The 21,095-nt window shown below is 39.1% G+C and overlaps 2 protein-coding genes across 4 annotated transcripts in view; one reads left to right on the top strand and one right to left on the bottom strand.

Moving 5' to 3' along the window:
• The window catches only part of LOC106573859 (ankyrin repeat domain-containing protein 13C), a 59,615-nt gene extending 52,177 nt beyond the window's left edge, over positions 1 to 7,438 (bottom strand). Inside the window, exons 1-3 of one of the 2 annotated variants that reach the window (XM_045697263.2) lie at positions 7,400 to 7,438; positions 7,137 to 7,230; positions 833 to 874 (exon numbers count right to left, since the gene is read on the bottom strand). In XM_045697263.2, coding sequence (XP_045553219.1) covers positions 833 to 874; positions 7,137 to 7,188 — 94 coding nt within the window. In that variant the 5' untranslated portion in view covers positions 7,189 to 7,230; positions 7,400 to 7,438. Of the gene's footprint in view, positions 1 to 832; positions 875 to 3,046; positions 3,808 to 7,136; positions 7,231 to 7,399 lie in introns of those variants that run through there. The other variant, XM_014149268.3, reaches the window with a different exon arrangement.
• A 161-nt stretch (positions 7,439 to 7,599) lies between these two features.
• On the top strand, positions 7,600 to 20,305 carry LOC106573862 (cystathionine gamma-lyase). 2 transcript variants are annotated; one of them, XM_014149274.3, is made up of 13 exons: positions 7,600 to 7,884; positions 12,332 to 12,487; positions 13,147 to 13,228; positions 13,396 to 13,491; positions 15,299 to 15,408; positions 15,846 to 15,980; positions 16,229 to 16,286; positions 16,392 to 16,469; positions 16,768 to 16,920; positions 17,303 to 17,424; positions 17,668 to 17,720; positions 18,003 to 18,141; positions 18,462 to 20,305. In XM_014149274.3, the coding sequence occupies exons 2-13, from the start codon at positions 12,422 to 12,424 to the stop codon at positions 18,474 to 18,476; spliced, it is 1,107 nt and encodes a 368-aa protein (XP_014004749.1). In that variant the 5' UTR covers positions 7,600 to 7,884; positions 12,332 to 12,421; the 3' UTR covers positions 18,477 to 20,305. The 2 variants fall into 2 exon arrangements, with proteins under 2 accessions (XP_014004749.1, XP_014004748.1); XM_014149273.3 differs by lacking the exon at positions 7,600 to 7,884 and having other exon boundaries at positions 12,188 to 12,487.
• Positions 20,306 to 21,095: the final 790 nt, after the last annotated feature.

Below are 21,095 nucleotides of genomic sequence, written 5' to 3'. Positions count from 1 at the left end.
ACAGAGCACAGAAAGACCAATGTACTGAAGGATTCTACAAAACCTTAATAGCAGTCATGATCGCTCTACTTTGTGCTCAAACTACCCACATAGGCTATACATTATCCCACTGTGAAAATACATAAACAAAACTATGCAACTTCAGTAATATGCAACATCCAAAAACTGATGAGCTAGGATATGGTGTCTGCCTGGATAATTCTGGGATGAGATTAGCTAGCTTTGAACAATCTAACTTCGAACAAAATCCCTTTATCTTTCTTGATCCAGAGAGATGATCACTAACATTAATGATCTGCAAGGATTCATAGCAGTCATAGCAGATTACATTTAGGAAAGAAAAATCTCTAGTCATTCGTACTGCTAATCACCCTCACTGCCAAGTTCCATCTGTCAGGGTATGTGTGGGCCAACTGTCCAACATGTATCCATCTCAATCACAGAAAAGGAGCAATGCATAGCCTCGTTTGTGCAGCCTTAGAGTCAATAGAAACTATGCAATCTTCACTATTGTCGAGACAGTTCGTTCTAGCACAGAGTCCACTTTAGAAGTTTTAGTCTGAAGGAAAGTCCATTAAAAAAGGGGTTGCGAGTGCAAACCTATTTTGGTCAGTTATAAATCCATGAGCTCCTGTTAAGAAATGCATGAGCATCCTGCCTTTTGGGGTTTGACAATGAGATCTGCAATCGGTGGCAAAAGTCTATAGCACTTTACCCTCCTCAAAGGGACTCAGGACCAGAAAAACACACACATCAGAAACCTAGGCCTTCATGCCAGACAACAGACACTTACCATACACACACACCCTAATGAAATCTGTGCACTACTCACCTTTGTGACCCATCATGACAGCGAGGTGAAGGGGTGTGTTTCCTGAAGAGGACAAAGAAAATACAGTTTAGACCACAGGAGGTTGGTGGCACCTTAATTGGGGAGAACAGCCTTGTGGTGATGACTAGAGCAGAATCAGTGGAATAGTAACAAATAGATTAAACATGGTTTCCAGGTGTTTGATGCCATTCCATTTGCTCTGTTCCGGCCATTATTATGAGCCATTCTCCACTAGTTTAGACTGCGTTACAGACAGGCCTGCAAACAGACACTCAAAACATCCTACCAATTCCCATGGCCATTATTTACATAGCCTAACCAATATGTAATTGAACCTTGGAAAAACTGCTGTATTTGGTAAAGCTGTAATCCACTAAGGCTGCATTTACACAGCCAGACAAATTCAGATATTTTTTTCACTAATTAGTCTCTTGATCAATCAATTAGATTAAAGATCAGAATTGGGCTGCCTGTTTAAACGCAACCTTAATCGTATAGAAGAAGGATAGTGTGTGTGTGTGTGTGTGTGTGTGTGTGTGTGTGTGTGTGTGTGTGTGGTCAGTCTCAGAGAATATAGTGTAGACAGGCACAAATTGCACCTGTTTAAAAAAGGCAGTTAACCTTATAATATTATAACAATAGTGTACACTTAAAGGGCCCCATATAGCCTACACCCAAGAAAAGAACATGTAGACTGACAAAAAGTACCCTTCTGTAGTAAACTAATGAAGAAAAGCCACAAACACTGACAGCATGAGCAAAGATCTGAATATGCACAAGTAGAATCCTACTGAGAAAGCTAAAAATCGATCCCCATAGCTTCTCCCAGTAGACAGGGTGGCCACATGGCAGGCATCTAGAGTATAACAGGCCAGTAGAAGCCCTGATGTGACAAACTTCATAGAGGGCCTAGGCCCAGCTGAGGTTCTCAGCTGAGAAAGGGGAGTGTCCAAGACTGGCAAATACCTCAGTCTCAGCCTGCTTATTTTCAGACGCTGCATAACTTTAGGTTGGTTTAGAGATACTGCAATAATAATGTTATACACCTTTAATAAACAATGTGAAACAATGCAGTATGGGAGTTCAACATGCACTAGCGGTTCTGGGGGTGGGGGTGGGGGGGGGGGGCAGTGCCCCTGTGACAACAATTTTGGACCCCCTTGTGGCCCCCCTAAATGTGGAGTATGAAATAATTTTTACATAACTAATTTTTGCTATCGTTCTTTTTTTACATCCGTTGTTAGACAGTGGCAACGCGGAACACTAATTTAACCCACACATTTTCTAGAGGGACGGCTGTAGGCGGAACACAACAGTATCGTACCACATGCAAAACGATATGACAACAATAACGTCTAATGTAACTGGCCCCTCTAATAGTACAACTCGCCCCAGCTTGGCCCCCCCAGTTGAAATGGTCTAGAACCGCCACTGTCAACATGGACCAGTCCACTTGAACTGGGATAGCCTTGCCATGCACAAGGAGATGTAGAACCAGCCCTATTGCAGCCTGCATCATCTAAAATGTGCTGTAAGTAAACAGTGGAGACTGATCAAGTTCCTGGTCATGCTCAAATGGATATGGTCCAAAATATAATCAACAGACTCACCATACAGACACTACCACAATAGGCCAAATGGAATAACAGCACAACTAGAGAAATGCCCATATATTCCATAGCCTAAATAAAAACACTACACTCATTTAGCCTAGCTAGCATGTGATATCAGTCAAATGCAGATATTGCCGTTTGATTTGCATTAGGTGTGCCTGGGTTAGATTTCTGTTAGCATTTGAACCGGTTTGAGATTGACAGCTTCCCTGAAGTATGGCCAATCTCATTAATGGATGCTTTTTTTCGATCATTGTATAGGTTGTTGTTGTCCTCACCTATCCATTCCTTAAGAACAACTTCCAATAAGAACAACTACGAGCTGAGCTGGGTAGGCCTTGCCCTGCAGCGTTGGGCATTTGGAAAATGGGCATCCCAAGGTGTTGGCCTGAGGGAAATGGTAGAGCAATGTCAACCACCCCAAAAATAAATGATGAAAACCAAGCTTGGAAGACTCACAAGCTCGTCTACAAAGCTTATTTAAGTTGATAATTTAGTCAACTGAAAAGAAGATGAAACGATAAATGCCGACGGTACCGGTATCGCCTGGGTCAAATAGGCTAGTTTGGAACATAGAGATAGGGAGCCATACGATTCTTACCATGGAGATCTTTCTGAGCAATATTCTGAGTTCGAATGAGCGAGGATAAGCGTCGGACATCCCCTTTGAATACACATTCATGGACTGGAAAGCCTTCGCCGGTTCTGATTACAGGGTTTTTGTTGTTATCCTCGATAACGTCGGCGGTTGACAATGTGTTAGTGTTTGCATTTATCTGCGATTGCTGATTCTGATGTTGCTGCTGTGTCGATGGAGATTTAACCAACTTGTGATTGCTAAAGATTTTACTTGCTTTGCCCTTATTAGTCTTAGTTGAAGTAAATGTCCCAGTTGCAGCCTCTTCGTCCGGTTCCAGTAAATCCTCTTCTTTGCTCGGTTTATGATCCTTGCGGAGGGAGCGGATCTTTTCTCCGGTCATTTTCTAAACAATTGACAGCGGAGGAGAGGGTGCCGTTGACGATGACCCTCTGGGCAAATATATGTATTTCGCTGGCAAAAATGCCAGTGGTAGTCTAGATCACCCAAAATCTGTAAATTGCACAACATGAAAATCCTATATTATTCGACGAATACAAGGACATAATGCAAATTAAAAAGGGTAGCAAATACTCCGCAATAACTAAGTAACTACAACTATGTCCCCTTTCCTCATAACCGAAACTGTCCCTACATTAGCAGCTCCTACAGAGTGCATCATTTGACTAGTACGGAAGATTCATCTGCCATCTTCCGCCAGTAGTATCGCGAGAGTTAGCAAAGGTTACAGTATACGTGGTTGAGGAACGCTCCACACCGTTCTCTCTCGAGGCCTATCTCGGGCGGAGTTGAGTTTCGATAACTGGTCACGTGATTTGCTAGCAACAACATTGAGTCACCATTAGTCAATACTTGTAGAAAAAAATGCTTTTCTAAAAAAAATGTGTACATACATTTGTCCTGTACCATCACGGTCCTTCCATAGGGTGCTGAATTCATACTTTTAATAAAAACTTTTATCGAATACAACCACCGACTTGTTCCTACTTTGTGATGCTCAAATGGAGACGTAGCGGCCTTGATATACTATGAAAACAGATTCATTTTTACAAGTATCGACTGATTGTGACTCAATGTTGTTGCAAGCAAATCGCGCGACTAGTTCTCAAAACTCAACTCCGCCTGTTCCTCAGCTACATTACCAGGGGGTGTTGGGTTAATATACATTATTGGTTGTTACATTCTCTGGTGTTACATAAGGGGATATTACAACCCAATAGCTACAATGTCACTTCTCTTTAAATGGATTGGCTACTAATGTACACGCCTACAATCAATGATGTTACAATTACTCATTAAATGGAAAATGAAAGGGGGATACCTAGTCAGTGTTACAACTGAATGCATTCAACTGAAATGTGTCTTCTGCATTTAACCCAACCCCTCTAAATCATAGAGGTGTGGGGGGGGGGGGGGGCTGCCATAATCTACATCCAAGTGTTCGGTGCACAAGGAACACTGGGTTAACTGTACTAGTATGCACATTTAGGCTACAATAAGTTCTCAAGTTGTACTATAAGTCAAATTCTTCATAAAATTCTTCATAAAGTAAATAGTTACAACACTTGGATTGAGTCCATTCTCATATCTCACTATGTCATCATAGCACAAATCAAGAGTTTATAGATTTGCTTAACTGTCATGGTCAGTCAATCAACTTTCCATTCTGATGCAGATATAAAATACACTGAGTGTACAAAACATTAAGGTGTCGAAAGCAAGGTGTCGAAAGGTATCAAAAGCATTCCACAGGGATGTGGGCCCATGTTGACTTCAATGCTTCCCACAGTTGTGTTAAATTGTCTGAATGTCCATTGGGTGGTGGACCGTTCTTTATACATACGGGAAACTGTTGAGAATGAAAAACCCAACAGCATTGCTGTGCACCTGGCACCTACTACCATATACCATTAAAACTCACTTTAATATTTAACATTTTACTTTTTTTTTTTTTTTTTTTTTTTTTTGCCCATTCACCCTCTGAATCAAACAAACTCTTAACAAAACTCCCCCGGCTAGCCAGAATAGATTACGACCCTACACTTGTTTACAGCTGCACTGGGGTCGGACAGACTTCCTGTTTAGATTAAGAAACCACAGCACCTGCAGGAGATATGGCTCAGAAAATGTACCTCAATCGGGCGTTGTACTCAGAATTGTCCCATTATCCCAACTGTTACACTGACAAGATTGAATAACTGCTAAATAACTAGCAGTTATTCAATCTTCTTGTGTAGTAGTTTGGTCTGAACATTAACATGCCTTGCAGTACAGTTTTGGAAACCTAAGGAACATATTTTTCTTATCAGCAAGAAAATAAGAATAACAAATTAAAAGGTTAAATTACTACATGCCTTTATAGGGTTAGTGTTCCCACACGGCCATATCTCCATGTTACAGTACTTGTTTACAGAAGACAAATGGAAGTCAGGGGTGTGTGCTAATTAGCCATCTAGCGTGCTCAAACATATGTGGCAGCATATCCTATCCCAGTGTAGCTGTAAGCAAGTGTAGGTTCAGAATCTATTCTGGCTATGCCCTGGTCAGAAGATACCGTCATCAATAGAGCTAAAGGTAGTTAGCATCTATGAATGGGCTAATTAGAAAAGGTGATAGACACCTGCTTGGAAGACACCTAGAGATACAGATTTCAACCATCTAAATACTGCTAATATTGGCTTTCTTTTGTGGATTTACGAAAATAAAAAAAGGAGAAAATAATGCATGAAATGTATGCATTCACTACTGTAAGTCGCTCTGGATAAGAGTGTCTGCTAAATGACTAAAATGTAAAAATGTAAATGGTTCATTAGCTATTTTAATCCTTTTAACCATTTTTTTTTTTGCCTTTTGTTTCATTCTCCATCAATATCAATTGGAACCTGTCTATGCTTACCTGGACAGATTGCCTTCTTTACCATTCAACAACAAAATAACTGTGACAAACATTAAGGACTACTTCAAAATGGAAATTGCCTCAATAGCGCTGTCCATGCTGTCACAGACGCTATAATGGCACAGATACTAGGACTGTGGATCTACACATTTCGAAATTTGACTTTTTATAGTCAAACTGTCTTGACTAAGACGGGGACTGAACAACATAGCACACTGTCTCCCCCTGGGTCACAGGAGTGGAAATAGTTGTGTGAGAGAAAAAAACATTTATTTTTATCACAGCAACATCTTGACTCTCCCTCAAAGCGTCAAGGGGACTGTTGTTAGCGTCAATGTCATTGTTGTTAGTTGTTTTTGCAACATTTTGCTTTTTATGTACTAAGACAAAAAACATACAAATGTGTTATAACTCTCCTGTTTCTGTTTCTCGTGTTTTACATTCAGCTGAAAATATGTATGTGGAAAAAATACACACAATTGTCTTCAACAAATTGGTGATATACATTTTAGACTATGTTCAAACTACGAACAAACTACATAAATTGAACGTAATGTACATATATATATATATATAAAACTATATATATATATATATATATATATATATATATATATATATATATATATAAAACTATATATATATATATATATATATATATATATTTGTACGTAACGTACATGTGTATAAGATATTTGTATAATGCAGTCTACTCTTCCTCCTATTGGCTCAAACTATGCATTGCGTCATACTATTATTGCGGTGGCGAGAGAAAATCCTGCCAGTGGGGGCGCTCAAGATGGCGACATGAGAGGGTGTGACATTTCTAGCTGAGGAAAAATTTTAGGGTTTTCTCACAAAGTTTAGACTTTTATACTGCAGTTGCAAATTATTATTTTTTTCTCACAAAAAATTATATCTAACCATACAATGTAGCTATTATGAATAATTTTGTAATTAATCAAACCATTGAAATATATTTTTGACGATTTCCAACGAACAAGCTAGCTATCGAAAAGTTTCAGCGTGTGTAGTTAAGTTAGCCTGCTAACGTCTTCATAGCTAGTAGCATGGAATCAGGACATGACCAAACTTGCTGAGATAATGGATGTTGAAACTTCCAAGGAGAAAAAGAGGCATTGTTGAAACTCACTCATATGCTTGCAGTGTAAAAAGGGGGGTGAATGCGATTCATACCCGAATACCCCAACCAAGGATCAACTTCCAAAGAAGCTGAGAAGTGAACCATCAATGAGCCAGCTACAGGACAACATCGTCAGCATCCTCACGGCTAAAATCAAAGAGAGCGCAGATGACATCATGCATTTGGTGAAAAATAACACTATCAGTATTGTTAACCTAAGGAAATCGATTGATTTCAATGCTGAGGAAGTAAAAACTCTGAAGCAGCAGAACGCAACATTGAAAATTCAGGTTGCAAAGCAGGAGAAGAAACTCACTGAAATAGAGTCAAAGGTAAACGAGAATGACCGGTATAGTCGGAGATGGAATCTTCGAATTTATGGATTAGCAGAAAAATCTGACGAGAACATCAAAGCAAGAGTGAAGAACATTTGCAGGGCATTAGTCCCGGAGGAGGAGCGAAATGTTGTTGCAGGTTCTCTGGATGTAGTGCACCTCCTGGGTAGGCTGAGAGATGTGGAAAACAACCAGCCTCCACGACCAGTGATCATGAGATTCATTTCCAGGACAGCGAGGGATATGACGTGGAAAAGTGCAGAGAAAAATGACTATTTAAAGAATAAACCTGAGGTTCAAGGAGGATCTGAAAGCATTTGACAAAGAAGCTCGGAATCGTCTGTGGCCGATGATTGAGAGAGCAAGGAAGGAAGGGAAAAGTGCATACTTTGCGAGAGCTAAGGCTTTTGTTAATGGAAGGGAAATTCACGCTGACGCCTAGCTTGTTGACTGCTGGACTTATCAAGTGAGTTGTGCAGGACTGAGTTTTATTTGCATCTGATAAAACTTTATATTTCTTGAGGAATGAGCATTGTATGTGTGAGCCAAACTTTTTTCTATGGCAGGGAAATTCTTACTGAATTCTTACTGTTAGCTTGATGGCTATTCGTTTTTATCAATCTATGGTGCAATGTAATTTGCAATTGTATAAAAATATATATAAATATAATTTAGGTCAACCACTTGAGTGGTGCAAAGGGCTGTTTTTATTTGCAACTGGTAAGAACTTTTCTTTTTTGAGAACCTGATTCATGTGAACGTATACAAGTTTAATATTCTTCATATAGTTACTGTGATAGTAAATGTCCATTTCAGTTTTTTCTATTAATGCCAGGGGAATCAGTAATATTTTGAAAAGGAAATCTTTATTTTTGTATTGTAAGGGTAAGAGTGCCGACTTTTATTTCATTCAAGAAACTCATGCCTGTTCCACAGATACTGCGTTTTGGAAGTGTCAATGGGGGAATGATATTTGGTTTTCATTTGGTACTAATCGGTCAGCAGGTGTTGCTATTTTAAAAGGGAACTTTAAGGGTCATATATTGAGTCATGAAGCAGATAATACAGGGAGATGGATTATACTATTGGTAGATGTCAACCACGTTCAATTAATTGTTGTAAATAATTATGGTTTCAATAACAAGTCAAGTAACTGTATTTTATTTAGAGATATTGAGAGGAAAATAAGTAAAATTATGTCTAAATTTCCATTGGCCAAAGTAATATGGGGTGGAGATTTTAATGTAGTATTACATGATAATCTAGATAGATGGCCTCCTAAGGATAGCAATTCTGTTTGTGAGATAAGGAATATATGTCTAAGGTTAGGTGTTCTAGATATTTGGAAACATAAGAACCCAGATAGGATTATATTCACATGGAGTACCAAAGATTTATCAATACAATCCCATATTGATTTCTGGCTGATATCTGAAGATATGGCTGACAAGGTTGATACAGTCTCGATTGAACCATCGATATTAACAGACCACAAAGGGTTCTCAATAAAGATAAATATGCATGGTTTGTCAACAAAAAAAGTTAAAGGTTACTGGAAAATGAACAAGACTTTACTAGAGAATGAAGTATTTAAGAAGGAAGTAGCAGGAATTATTGATAAATACTGGAATTGTGCCTGTGTTATGAATACGTTTGGAAGTTACTGGGAGCTAATGAAATTTGATATAAGGCTTTTGGCTATTTCAATGGGGAAAGAAATTGCTCGTGCCAAGAGAGAGAAAGAATATGACATCATAAAGGGAATAATGGATTATACAAAAAAATCTGAACTAACTAATCAGGAATTACTGGAGCTATCATCATTGCAAATGCAGTAAGACTGTATCTACAAGGAAAAGGCCTGGGGAGCGTTTTTAAGATCAAGACGAAAATGAATGGAAGAGGGAGAGAAAAATACAAAATATTTCTTTAATTTAGAAAAAAAGGCAGGCGAAAAGACTTCCATATGTAAATTAATTATTAATAATACTCCCAATGAAAATCTAAAAGAATTCTCAGCATGTTGCCCAGTTTTATCTGAATCTGTATACATCAGCCCAGCCAGCTTCCAATATGGATCTTTTCTTAGACAATGTAGCAAACATTGCTAAGAAGATAGATCATGATTTGTGTGATGATGAGTTATCTGAAATTGAGATAAGACTGTATTAAAAGCCTTAAGGACAATAGGTCCCCTGGAAATGATGGTTTAATAAGCGAGTTTTATAAAGCATTCAATGATAAATTGATTCCTTTCATTCTTGCTATGTTTCAAGAATCAATAGAAAAAGGGGAGTTACCAGCTTCCTTAAAGCAAGGTGTAATTACTTTGATTCCCAAACCAAATAAGGATACTCTTTTATATAGACAACTGGAGACCCATTAGCCTGTTGAATAATGATGGGAAATTATTTGCTAAGAGTTTGAAACAAGGCTTGCATCATATAATTGATGAAGAACAATCTGGTTTCATGCATGGTCGACACATTAGTAATAACATCAGGTTGATCTTAGATATGATTGACTATAATGACCTCATCCTTGATGATAGTTTTCTTATGTTTGAGATTTTTATAATGCTTTTGACACTGTAGAACATGAGTTTATGTTCAAAGCAATACGTTTTTTGGGGTTTGGTGATTTATTTATTTTTTTAAAGCAGTCCAAACTTTATATAGTGGTTGTACTAGCTCTGTAAAATTAGCTCACGGGACATCCCAAAGATTTGATATTGGCCGTGGCATTCGGCAGGGCTGCCCAATTAGTCCATTTTTATATTTATTGGTTACTCAAATTATGGCTCTTCATATCAAGAAAGGTAATTTTCAAGGTGTTTCAGCACTTGGCAAGGAATCTAAACTATGTCAACTGGCTGATGATACCACCATATTTTTAAGAGACAGGAATGGGGTTTCTAAAGCAGTTTCCTGTATTGAAGACTTTTCCTTCGTTTCGGGTTTGAAAATTAATATCAATAAGTCAGTCTTATTTCCACTCAAGGATTGTGTTTTACAGGAAGTATATGGTATCCTGTAAGTCGCTCTGGATAAGAGCGTCTGCTAAATGACTAAAATGTAAATGTATCCCAATTAAACATAAGGTTACTTATCTTGGAATTGTTATATGCAAGGATGAAAAAACAAAGGAGTGAATTGAACTTGAACCCCATTATTGAGAAAACAAAGAAGAAACTGAACCTCTGGTTGATGAGAGATATTTCGTTATACGGTCAGGTTTTATTATCCAAAGCTGAAGGGTTATCCAGATCGGTTTGTCTCGTTATCACTTGATTTACCCCCTAAAATTGTAAAGGACTTAGATAAGATTCTTTATAATTTTATTTGGAGGAACAAGCCTCACTATCTACGAAAAGACATTCTCACTAATACCCAAGAACAAGGAGGTCTTGAGGTTTTAGATTTCAATACTCTAAATAATACTTTTAAAATAAATTTGATTCTGAAGTATGTTAAGAACCAGAACAGTATTTGGAATGTCTTCCCCATGTATTTATTTGACTCTGTTGGTGGTTTAGAATTTTTGCTTCGATGTAATTTTGATATTGATAAAATCCCAGTAAATTTGGCCAAATTCCATAAGCAGGCAATTTTAGCTTGGATGTTAGCGTATAAACAAAAAATTTTTCCCCTCACAGATACTTTTTATGGAACAACAAAGATATACGATTTAAAAATAAGTCTCTTTTTTTCGTAACTGGTTTGAAAATTAAATTATTTTGGTTGGTCAGTTACTGAATAAAGATGGATATCTACTCTCATATGGGGAATTTCTTGAAAAGTAAAAAATTCCAGTAACCCCAAAATAATATGCAATTGTTTTTGATGCGATTCCAAGGGGGGTTGTATCTCTTTTAAATTCCTCTGTGGTTGATGTAAGTAACATAGATTTACATGAAAATATATTCATTGGCAATATTAACATCAAAGATAAATGTAGTAATAAACAGATTAGGAATATTGTTTGTGATACTACAATTCCCTCAGCAAGATTATTTTGGTCAAATATCTATGGTGAAATACAATGGGGGAAAGCATGGAAAATTGCTGACAAATATTGTATCAGTAACAAAGTAAAGGAAGTTTCATTTAAAATGTTACATAGAATTTATCCTGTGAAACATGTTTTGGAAAGATTCAAGCTGAATATTGAATATAAGTGTGATTTCTGTGGAATGGACAAGGAGACCATTTTGCATTTGTTTTTTGCCTGTATTTATAGTAGAATGTTTTGGATTGACATACAGAATTTTGTTACAAAAAAATAGGACTGGTTGTACTATTTAATGGTGTTGATGTAATGATTTATTTCAGAAATTCTGACATAGATACAGATGTATATTTAATTCAACTGCTAATAATACTAGGTAAATTTCATATTCACAAATGCAAATGGTCTAATTCAAAACCTAACTTTTTCACTTTATAAATGAGTTTAAACAATATGGCACCACTTTAACTAAAATGAAAAACAAAAAGGCAATTAAAACTTGTTGTATTATTAATGAATATGATTTGTTTGTTTAGGATTCCTGGCAATGTAAATAGCTTGTTTGTATGCTTGTTTGCATGTGACTATTCCTCTTTTGTTTGTTGATGTTTGTTAATAAAAATAAAAAATTAATTTTAAAAAACTCCTGCCAGCAACAAAATCAAATAAGCCACGTGCAAATACGGGGGACGTGGTACGGGACGCCCCTTTTGAAACACCAATCGGTAGTATCCTCTCCTTATAGAGAGGCGGTGATTGGGCTAGAAATTAAATGGGTATTACACGTCGCCGCTTATTCACAGTTCAGTTCTATTTAGATTATTCAACGGTGAAACATACACATCCTGTGAATTACTCTCAGGGAACCGGACTTGATTTGTAACATGGCTTCAAAACACCAACAGAACGACTTGCCTGCCGGGTTCCGCGTGCAGTTCAAATCTTTCGCAACAGAAGCGATCCACGTTGGTCAGGAACCGGAGCAATGGAAATCTATGGCGGTGGTACCACCTATTTCTCTGTCCACCACCTTCAAGCAGTATGGACCTGGAGATCATGCTGTAAGTTATCTAATATATACCATTAGGCTAACGTAAAGACCGTAGGGGAACTGTAGTAGGAGCTACCTGCGGTACTAATCTGAAATGTTTTTAATGTGTATTATGACCTGAAATGATAGTAGCTATCATCATTGTATATCGAGCAAGAGCTTTTCCTATGTACTGTATCTAGCTAATTTAAGTCTAGCAGTAACGCACGTCGCACGTCCTATAAAGGACTAGTTTAACAGTAGCCAAGGCCAGCAATAACCAAGGTGTCTGATATCGAGAGGCGTTCGTTCAGTATGGGGTGTCATACTGGTCTAGACGGTATACTGAACCGGTCAGTTTAAACGAATTTTCAGGGTTATTCAGGGTTAAATAAATATTAATGACATACTGTAGTAACACTACTGTATTTTGTAACATCTTTCCCTGCCCAGAACGAGCTTGGCTCATTTGGCACTTATTCATGAGTCAGAATGTTGGTTGCACGACGTCTTACAGTGATGAGAAATTACCTTTTTGTGATGAATACCGAAAGTGTTTGTGTTAGCGATTGGCATTACATTTTAAGGAATAATTAATAGCCAGATGATCAGCAGTATCAGCATCTGTTTATTTATGAAAGATGTGGTAAATGTGGGCTCTCTGAATGTGTAATGTTGTGTCTTCATCAGGGTTTTGAGTACAGTCGGAGTGGAAACCCTACAAGAAACTGTCTGGAAAAAGCTGTTGCTGCTTTGGATGGAGCAAAGTATTGTAAGTGTTCATGTCTGACACCACTACCCCATGAATTTGTATCTAATAAAATATAACAAGTTAGAGAATGTAGGCCTATAGCTTACAGGTAGAAAATATCGCTATACATTTAACTAGACTCTGTTTACAACTTGACGAGAATGTATTCTTAATTGAATTTTCTGTAGGTTTTGCTCTTGCTTCCGGGCTGGCTGCGACTATGACCATCACTCACATGCTTAAAGCTGGAGATGGCGTTGTCTGCATGAGTGATGTGTATGGAGGTAAGACATGGCCCACAGTGTCTGTAAAACTCTCTGGAGAACTACCAAAAGGTAGACAATGTTGCCAGTGAAAGAGTACACACATACAGTTGAAGTCGGAAGTTTACTTACATTTAGGTTGGAGTCATTAAAACTTGTTTTTCAACCACTCCACACATTTCTTGTTAACAAACTATAGTTTTGGCAAGTCGGTTAGGACATCTACTTTGTGCATGACACAAGTAATTTTTCCAACAATTGTTTACAGACAGATTATTTCACTTATAATTCACTGTATCACAATTCCAGTGGGTCAGAAATGTACATACACTAAGTTGACTGTGCCTTTAAACAGCTTGGAAAATTCCAGAAAATGATGTCATGCTTTAGAAGCTTCTGATAGGCTAATTGACATCATTTGAGTCAATTGGAGGTGTACATATGGATGTATTTCAAGGCCTACCTTCAAACTCAGTGCCTCGTTGCTTGACATCATGGGAAAATGAAAATAAATCAGCCAAGACCTCAGAGAAAGAAAAAAAATTGTAGACCTCAACAAGTCTGGTTCATCCTTGGGAGCAATTTCCAAATGCCTGAAGGTACCACGTTCATCTGTACAAACAATAGTAGGCAAGTATAAACACCAGGGACCACACAGCCGTCATACCGCTCAGGAAGGATACATGTTCTGTCTCCTAGAGATGAACGTACTTTGGTGCGAAAAGTGCAAATCAATCCCAGAACAACAGTAAGTAACCTTGTGAAAATACTGGAGGAAACAGGTACAAAAGTATCTATATCCACAGTAAAACGAGTCCTATATCGACAAAACCTGAAAGGCCGCTCAGAAAGGAAGAAGCCACTGCTCCAAAACTGCCATTAAAAAAAGCCAGACTACGGTTTGCAACTGCACATGGGGACAAAGATTGTACTTTTTGGAGAAATGTCCTCTGGTCTGATGAAACAAAAATAGAAATGTTTGACCATAATGACCATTGTTATGTTTGGAGGAAAAAGGGTGAGGCTTGCAAGTCGAAGAACACCATCCCAACCGTGAAGCACGGGGGTGGCAGCATCATGTTGTGGGGGTGCTTTGCTGCAGGAGAGACTGGTGCACTTCACAAAAATAGATGGCATCATGAGGAAAGGACAATTCTGTGGATATATTGAAGCAACATCTCAAGACATCAGTCAGGAAGTTAAAGCTTGGTCGCAAATGGGTCTTCCAAATGGACAATGACCCCAAGCATACTTCCAAAGTTGTGGCAAAATGGCTTAAGGACAACAAAGTCAAGGTATTGGAGTGGCCATCACAAAGCCCAGACCTCAATCCTATAGAAAATCTGTGGGCAGAACTGAAAAGGCGTGTGTGAGCAAGGAGGCCTACAAACCTGACTCAGTTACACCAGCTCTGTCAGGAGGAATGGGCCAAAATTCACCCAACTTATTGTGGGAAGCTTGTGGAAGGCTGCCTGAAACGTTTGACCCAAGTTAAACAATTTAAAGGCAATGCTACCAAATACTGATTGAGTGTATGTAAACTTCTGACCCACTGGGAATGTGATGAAAGAAATAATAGCTGAAATAAATCATTCTCGCTAATATTATTCTGACATTTCACATTCTTAAAATAAAGTGGTGATCCTAACTGATCTAAGACAGGGATTTTTTACTAGGATTAAATGTCAGGAATTGTTTTAAAACAGAGTTTAAATATATTTGGCTAAGGTGTATGTAAACTTCCAACTTCAACTGGATTTGTAAGTATGGTTTGATGCATACAGCCATTACCATGAAACAGTAATACATGCTGCCTTTTTCTCTACAGGCACCAATCGTTACTTCCGGAAGATTGCTGCAGAATTTGGCTTGGATGTCTCCTTTGCTGATTTTACCAAAATCGAGTTGCTCCAGGCCGCTCTTAAGTCGAACACAAAGGTAAGTGGAATTCTAAGTCTGCTTAGTTACCTTATTCCATTTATTTATTTTCACCTAAATCTCAAGTTTGAAAGAACCCAGGTTTCAGGTTTCCAGGCTGTTGGTGTGAGAATCGATGTGTCATCCAGCATCAGCACTACCGTTTCGCTTTTGTTCTTCATGTTAAGTGCTCCACCCTGAGCTTTTCCATGAGTCATGGCATCATCAAGGAGAAACTTCGCTGTGACTTGTCTCTCCTGTCCATACATGACCATAGTTTAATACCTAGATTTTTTTACGTTTTTGATTAGGAGCCAAAACTATGAAACTCAAATGACACCTGCTGCTACAAGGCTAGATACTGTATATGATTGATATATACTGTATTACCTTCCACTCAAACTAATTTGTTCATGGAATTCTGAAGGGATTCTCTTTTATTTTCTATCTTCATGTAGTTAGTATGGATTGAGACTCCCACCAACCCTATGATGAAGGTGGTGGATATCCAGGCCTGTGCAGCTGTGGTCCACCAACACAACAAGGATACCGTGGTGGTTGTGGACAACACTTTTATGTCAGCCTACTTCCAGGTATGTAACAAGTCTATCCTGCCCTGTATGCGTTGTTGGTTTTGTATCTAGATTGTTGGTTCTGCATTGCCACGTTCAGCCCAGGGACCGTTGGAAATGAAAACCTTAGTGAATTGAATTAAAATGGATGTGTTCCTTTATTTCACGCTCTCGAGTTTAACACATCCAGTCATTTCCTCCTCACAGATCAATTCATAGTGTCATTGATTAACCAGAATATACTCCAATGTGTTTCTCTTGCTCTTTAGCGCCCCTTGGACCTCGGAGCAGACATCTGCATGTATTCAGCTACTAAGTACATGAATGGTAGGTACATTCTGTCTGTACATTGATGTTGACCGAAGAGAATTTCCACACAAATAAAATCAGTTTACATGGGAGTTTTATTTTTTTTTCTTATTTGATTGACAGGTCACAGTGATGTTGTAATGGGCCTGGTGTCTGTGAACAGTGAGGACCTGTATGACCGACTGAAGTTCCTACAGAATGGTGAGAGATGAATCAATGGCAACTGGATAAAAGCTATGCATGCTAAGCTGACACACCCGCCACATTTTTTTCCTACTATGATTGAGGCACTTGAACTTCACTGTGAAGCAGTTGCTACATTTTTGTGACTTACTTTTGCCCATCAAATACCCACACATGCTCGTGATGCCAGGGCTTTCCACCAATTATAAACCACTGATACAGAAGGCTTTGTGTGTTACCCTGGTTGATTCTTTGTCTGAGGGGCTGATTGGTGTGTTGTGTAACGCATTGTTCTTCCTTACTGTACCCTGACAAGCCCTGGGAGCCGTACCGTCCCCCTTTGACTGCTACCTGTGTAACCGTGGCCTGAAGACCCTGCACCTGCGCATGAGGCAGCACTTCAAGAATGCCCTGGTGGTGGCCAAGTTCCTGGAGGCTGACCCCAGGGTGGACAGAGTCATCTTTCCAGGTGACGTGGGGGGGGTTCTCTGTGGATGTCAAACTGTAGTACTTCTGTGTATTGCATAAAACGCATGTTTTAACTGATTCAGAGGAGTTTGGTTAAATGTGGAAGACACATTTCAGTTGAATGCATTCCGTTGTACAACTGACTAGGTATCCCCCTTTCCTTTAATATGCTTTCTGGGCAAATGGGTGATGTAACAAAAATGTGGACAATGCATTCACTTTGGTAATTCCCTGGGCCAGTAGAAGCACATATAGTTAAACACATAGCACATGCCTCTCCAGTTACTCTCTTATTCTCTGCGCTTGAGTCGACCGCACCCGGTGGTTAAGGGATTTAACAGTCGACTGACTGGTTTTCCTCTTATTCCCCCTTCACTCTGTAGGCTTACCCTCCCACCCCCAGCACGAGCTAATGAAGAGACAGTGCACAGGCTGCCCAGGGATGATCACTTTTTACATAAAGGGAAAACTGGAGAATGCCACCACCTTCCTCAGCAGCCTCAAGGTGATTACAGAATTGAAACGCTCATGTTTGATTCACAATATAATGCGAAGGCGATCTCTACTGGACTGGTCTGGTTACGCTGCATACACCGTAGTTGCTGGAACTATGCTGGAAAGAACAGTGTAAAAAGAAACTGTTCGGCTCTATAGTATGAGGCATCATTGTATTTTACTACAGTATGTGTTGTGAATTCAATCACAGATGGACACAGTAATAACATTTTTTTGCTGTTTTTTATTTCAGTTGTTCGCACTTGCCGAGAGCCTTGGCGGTTATGAAAGTTTGGCAGAGCATCCGTAAATATTCCTACATATCATCAACAATCGTAATATTGCTATGATATTTAGATTCAAAATGGTGTCAGCTGAACCAAAAAATGTACTGTAATATCGAAATATAAAGTACTTTGATTGCCTCACTTTTTGAACAATAATGCCACAAGGGGGCAGCAGTGGGCAAGAAATATTTTATATATGTATATGTGTGTGTGTGTTTGAAACCAACAGTTTAAACATAGTGCCAATAGAAATTGATTATTTTTTCATATATAGCGATTTTCCCTTTTCTTTCCCTCTCAGGGCGATAATGACCCATGCATCTGTTCCAGAGAGTGATAGGGCTGCCCTGGGGATCAGTGACACGCTGATCCGTCTGTCTGTGGGGCTGGAGGACGAGCAGGACATCATTGAGGACCTGGAACAAGCCCTGAACGTCGCGGTATGTACACTACCATACAATACACTACACTCTGCCTGCACACTACTGTACAATACACTACACTCTGCCTGCTCATAGCATACTCCCTGAAAACAAGTCTCTAACCTCAGCTAGCCTAGCACCAAGAACCACTGATTTCTGGCCATTGCGAAGTAGGGTAGCTCTGTCAAATCCAGACAAATGGGACCTGTTCAGTGATGATAATCACTGGAATATTTTGTCCCAAACACATCCATAGTACATCCACTGAACATACCATTGCCCTCGACTATCCTTACCACACAAATGGTTGTTTCCATCTTTTTGTTTTCTTTGAGCAGCATCCAAATAAGTAATGTCTTCACGACGTCCCAAGACCAGCGGTTGTCTGTCATCAGCGGGGCGGAGCAAAGGCAAGAGTACCCGGTGTTTCTAGCCGTGTACAAGGAGAGAGCAGCGAGATGGTGCCTCAACACAGCACACACAAACTGTATTTATGAATGCACTCATCAGGGAAAAACCTGCTCTTTAAACATACGCTTTCTTCATTAATTATTGATAAGCTTTTTTATCATAAATTCTTTGAATGCTGATTTTATCAGGAGGAACTATTCCTAAATTTTATTTCTTGCTGCTTTTGCTGTGTGTGTGTGTGTGGTGTGTGTTTTTTTTGTTGTTGTTTGGATGGCATTATTCAATTAAAACTGTTATTCGGGACTTTCAGGAGTAAGGGAAAACAGCATTCAGTTGTCTTTCTGCTTCATACAGTTAAACATGAAAACTAATGTACGGTACATTGAACCAAGAGAAGAATGTCTTGCTCTGTAAATGTCGGGACAGCAGTTTTGATTAAATACAACGGTGTCTGACTATCAGATGTATGCCTAGTAAAGGAGTCTTAAAGGAAGTTGGCCCATGAGGGAGTGCCAACTGCATGCTTGTCCTTGCCTTGTGTCGAACATTTTTAATGGAATGACTCAAACAAGGATTATTCTTTTGAGCAATGTACAAAGTTCCAGTGGTGTTGCTAAACTCAACCCACAGGCTAGTTCTCAGATCAAAACACCCAATGTCAGGGTTTTCTAAATGAGAACCGACCAACCCCACGTCGTGTTGGAGCTCTTCACTCAATTGACAGTGTTATCAATCACATACAGTAAGTATGATATCTCTGATTGCTACGCAAGTATGTGCTTCAATTGGGAAAGACCATGTTTGATCAATGTCATCTGTGTGACCAAACTCATTACATTCACTTTGCAGTACGTCATGTTGGAACTCTCATTCACTCAACTGTGTTATAAATCACATATCATACATACTGTATCTGTTCGCTACAATGTCTGATCTATGTTATCTGTGTGATGTACTGTAGAATGTAGGCTACTGTTTATTAAGCTGTTGTAAACAATGCAATAGAGTAAAACAAATGTGTAATTTTGTTTAACCTCTACGGGATCGGTGTCCCTAAACCAGGACGGTTGTTGCTAATGTCACTAGAATGACGTTGTATGCAACAGCCAACTTTCCGGGACATAGACATGTCTTATGGGCAGAAAGCTTAAATTCTTGTTAATCTAACTGCAGTGAAATACCATGCTATTGTTTGAGGAGAGTGCACAACAACAAAACTTTTATCACGGCAACTGGTTTGATACATTCACCTCTGAAGGTAAATAATGTTCTTACATTCAGTAATCTTGCTCTGATTTGTCATCCTGTGGGTCCCAGAGATAAAATTAAGCATAGTTTTGTTTGATTAAAATATATTTTTTTGTTCAAATGTAGGAACTGGGGTCTACAATTTGACCCCACTGCTGTCTCTGGCTCCCTGCCTGGCCATCTAGATGTGTGAAAGTTATTTTATAGGCTAATGATCCATCATGTATGACATTCCTGGGAGTGTGTGAACTTACATTTTTTTTATTATCATAGCATTTTTGTATGTTCTCTATAGTTATGTACTTGAAAATGTATACCAATTCGGCACATTTGGGCAAACTCCTGGCAAACTTGATACGAAATATTGTGCAGTGATGTAATTCTTAACTGGATCAGTCTGAAAATTTGTGCACACACTGCTGCCATCTAAATTACACCTATCTGAAAGTATGGCCTTTCTCTTGCATTTCAAAGATGGGGAAAAAAAATTAAACGCAGTTTCTTTTGTTTGTATCAACTTTTACCAGATGTGATGTGTTATTCTCCTACATTAATTTCACATTTCTACAAACTTCAGTGTTTCAAATGGTATCAAGAATATGCATATCCTTGCTACAGGCAGTTCGATTTGTGTGTCATAACTAAGTTTATTCACCCACTGTAAAGACAAAGCATGATGACACAAGCACATATGTATAACCTCCAACTAGGTGGGGTCAACTCCTTACACATCTACACAGCCAATACATCTCTGTTGCTCGGCAGGAACTTAATTGGTTCCTCTCACTGGTCTAGTCATGGCCCTGCCTGATGCAAGAAACTTTGTGGACGTGGAAATGTATGTGTGGGAGTTAGGACTGTAGTAGAGTTCGAGCCGCACTCCCTGACCAGCTGTCAAGTGTCTTCACTGACGTTATACATTTTAGTCATTTAGCAGACACTCTTAGGGTTAAGTACCTTGCTCAAGGGCACTTTTCCCTTAGTCAGCTCGGGGATTCAAACCAGCAACCTTTCAGTTACTAGCTCAATGATCTTAACCAGTAAACTACCTGCCGCCCTCTCCCTGACCCAGTCCGTAATGCCTACAGTCCCTGTGTCCGTAGTTCCTGCGTCCAAGAACGCCAAGGTAACCTGTCTAAATGACTATCGCCCCGTAGCACTCACATCTGTAGCAATGAAATGCTTTGAAAGGCTGGTCATGGCTCACATCAATACCATCATCTTCAGACACCATGTACCCACTGCAATTGGCATACTGCCCAAACAGAGCCACAGATTGTGTCAATCTCTATTGCACCTCTGTCACCTGGACA

This window comes from Salmo salar, chromosome 16 (assembly GCF_965601325.2).
Source record: "Salmo salar chromosome 16, fSalSal1, whole genome shotgun sequence".
NCBI lineage: Eukaryota > Metazoa > Chordata > Actinopteri > Salmoniformes > Salmonidae > Salmo > Salmo salar.
Note: the sequence above shows the minus strand (reverse complement) of the source record. Positions and strands in the feature narration are given on the sequence as shown.

Excerpts from the sequence above, each read along its gene's own strand:
- LOC106573862 (XM_014149273.3), top strand. The coding sequence starts at position 12,311 with ATGGCTTCAAAACACCAACAGAACGACTTGCCTGCCGGGTTCCGCGTG. Across the intron at positions 12,488-13,146 it reads ATGGACCTGGAGATCATGCT|GGTTTTGAGTACAGTCGGAG; the intron begins GTAAGTTATCTA and ends TGTCTTCATCAG. Across the intron at positions 17,425-17,667 it reads CCTTCCTCAGCAGCCTCAAG|TTGTTCGCACTTGCCGAGAG; the intron begins GTGATTACAGAA and ends TTTTTATTTCAG.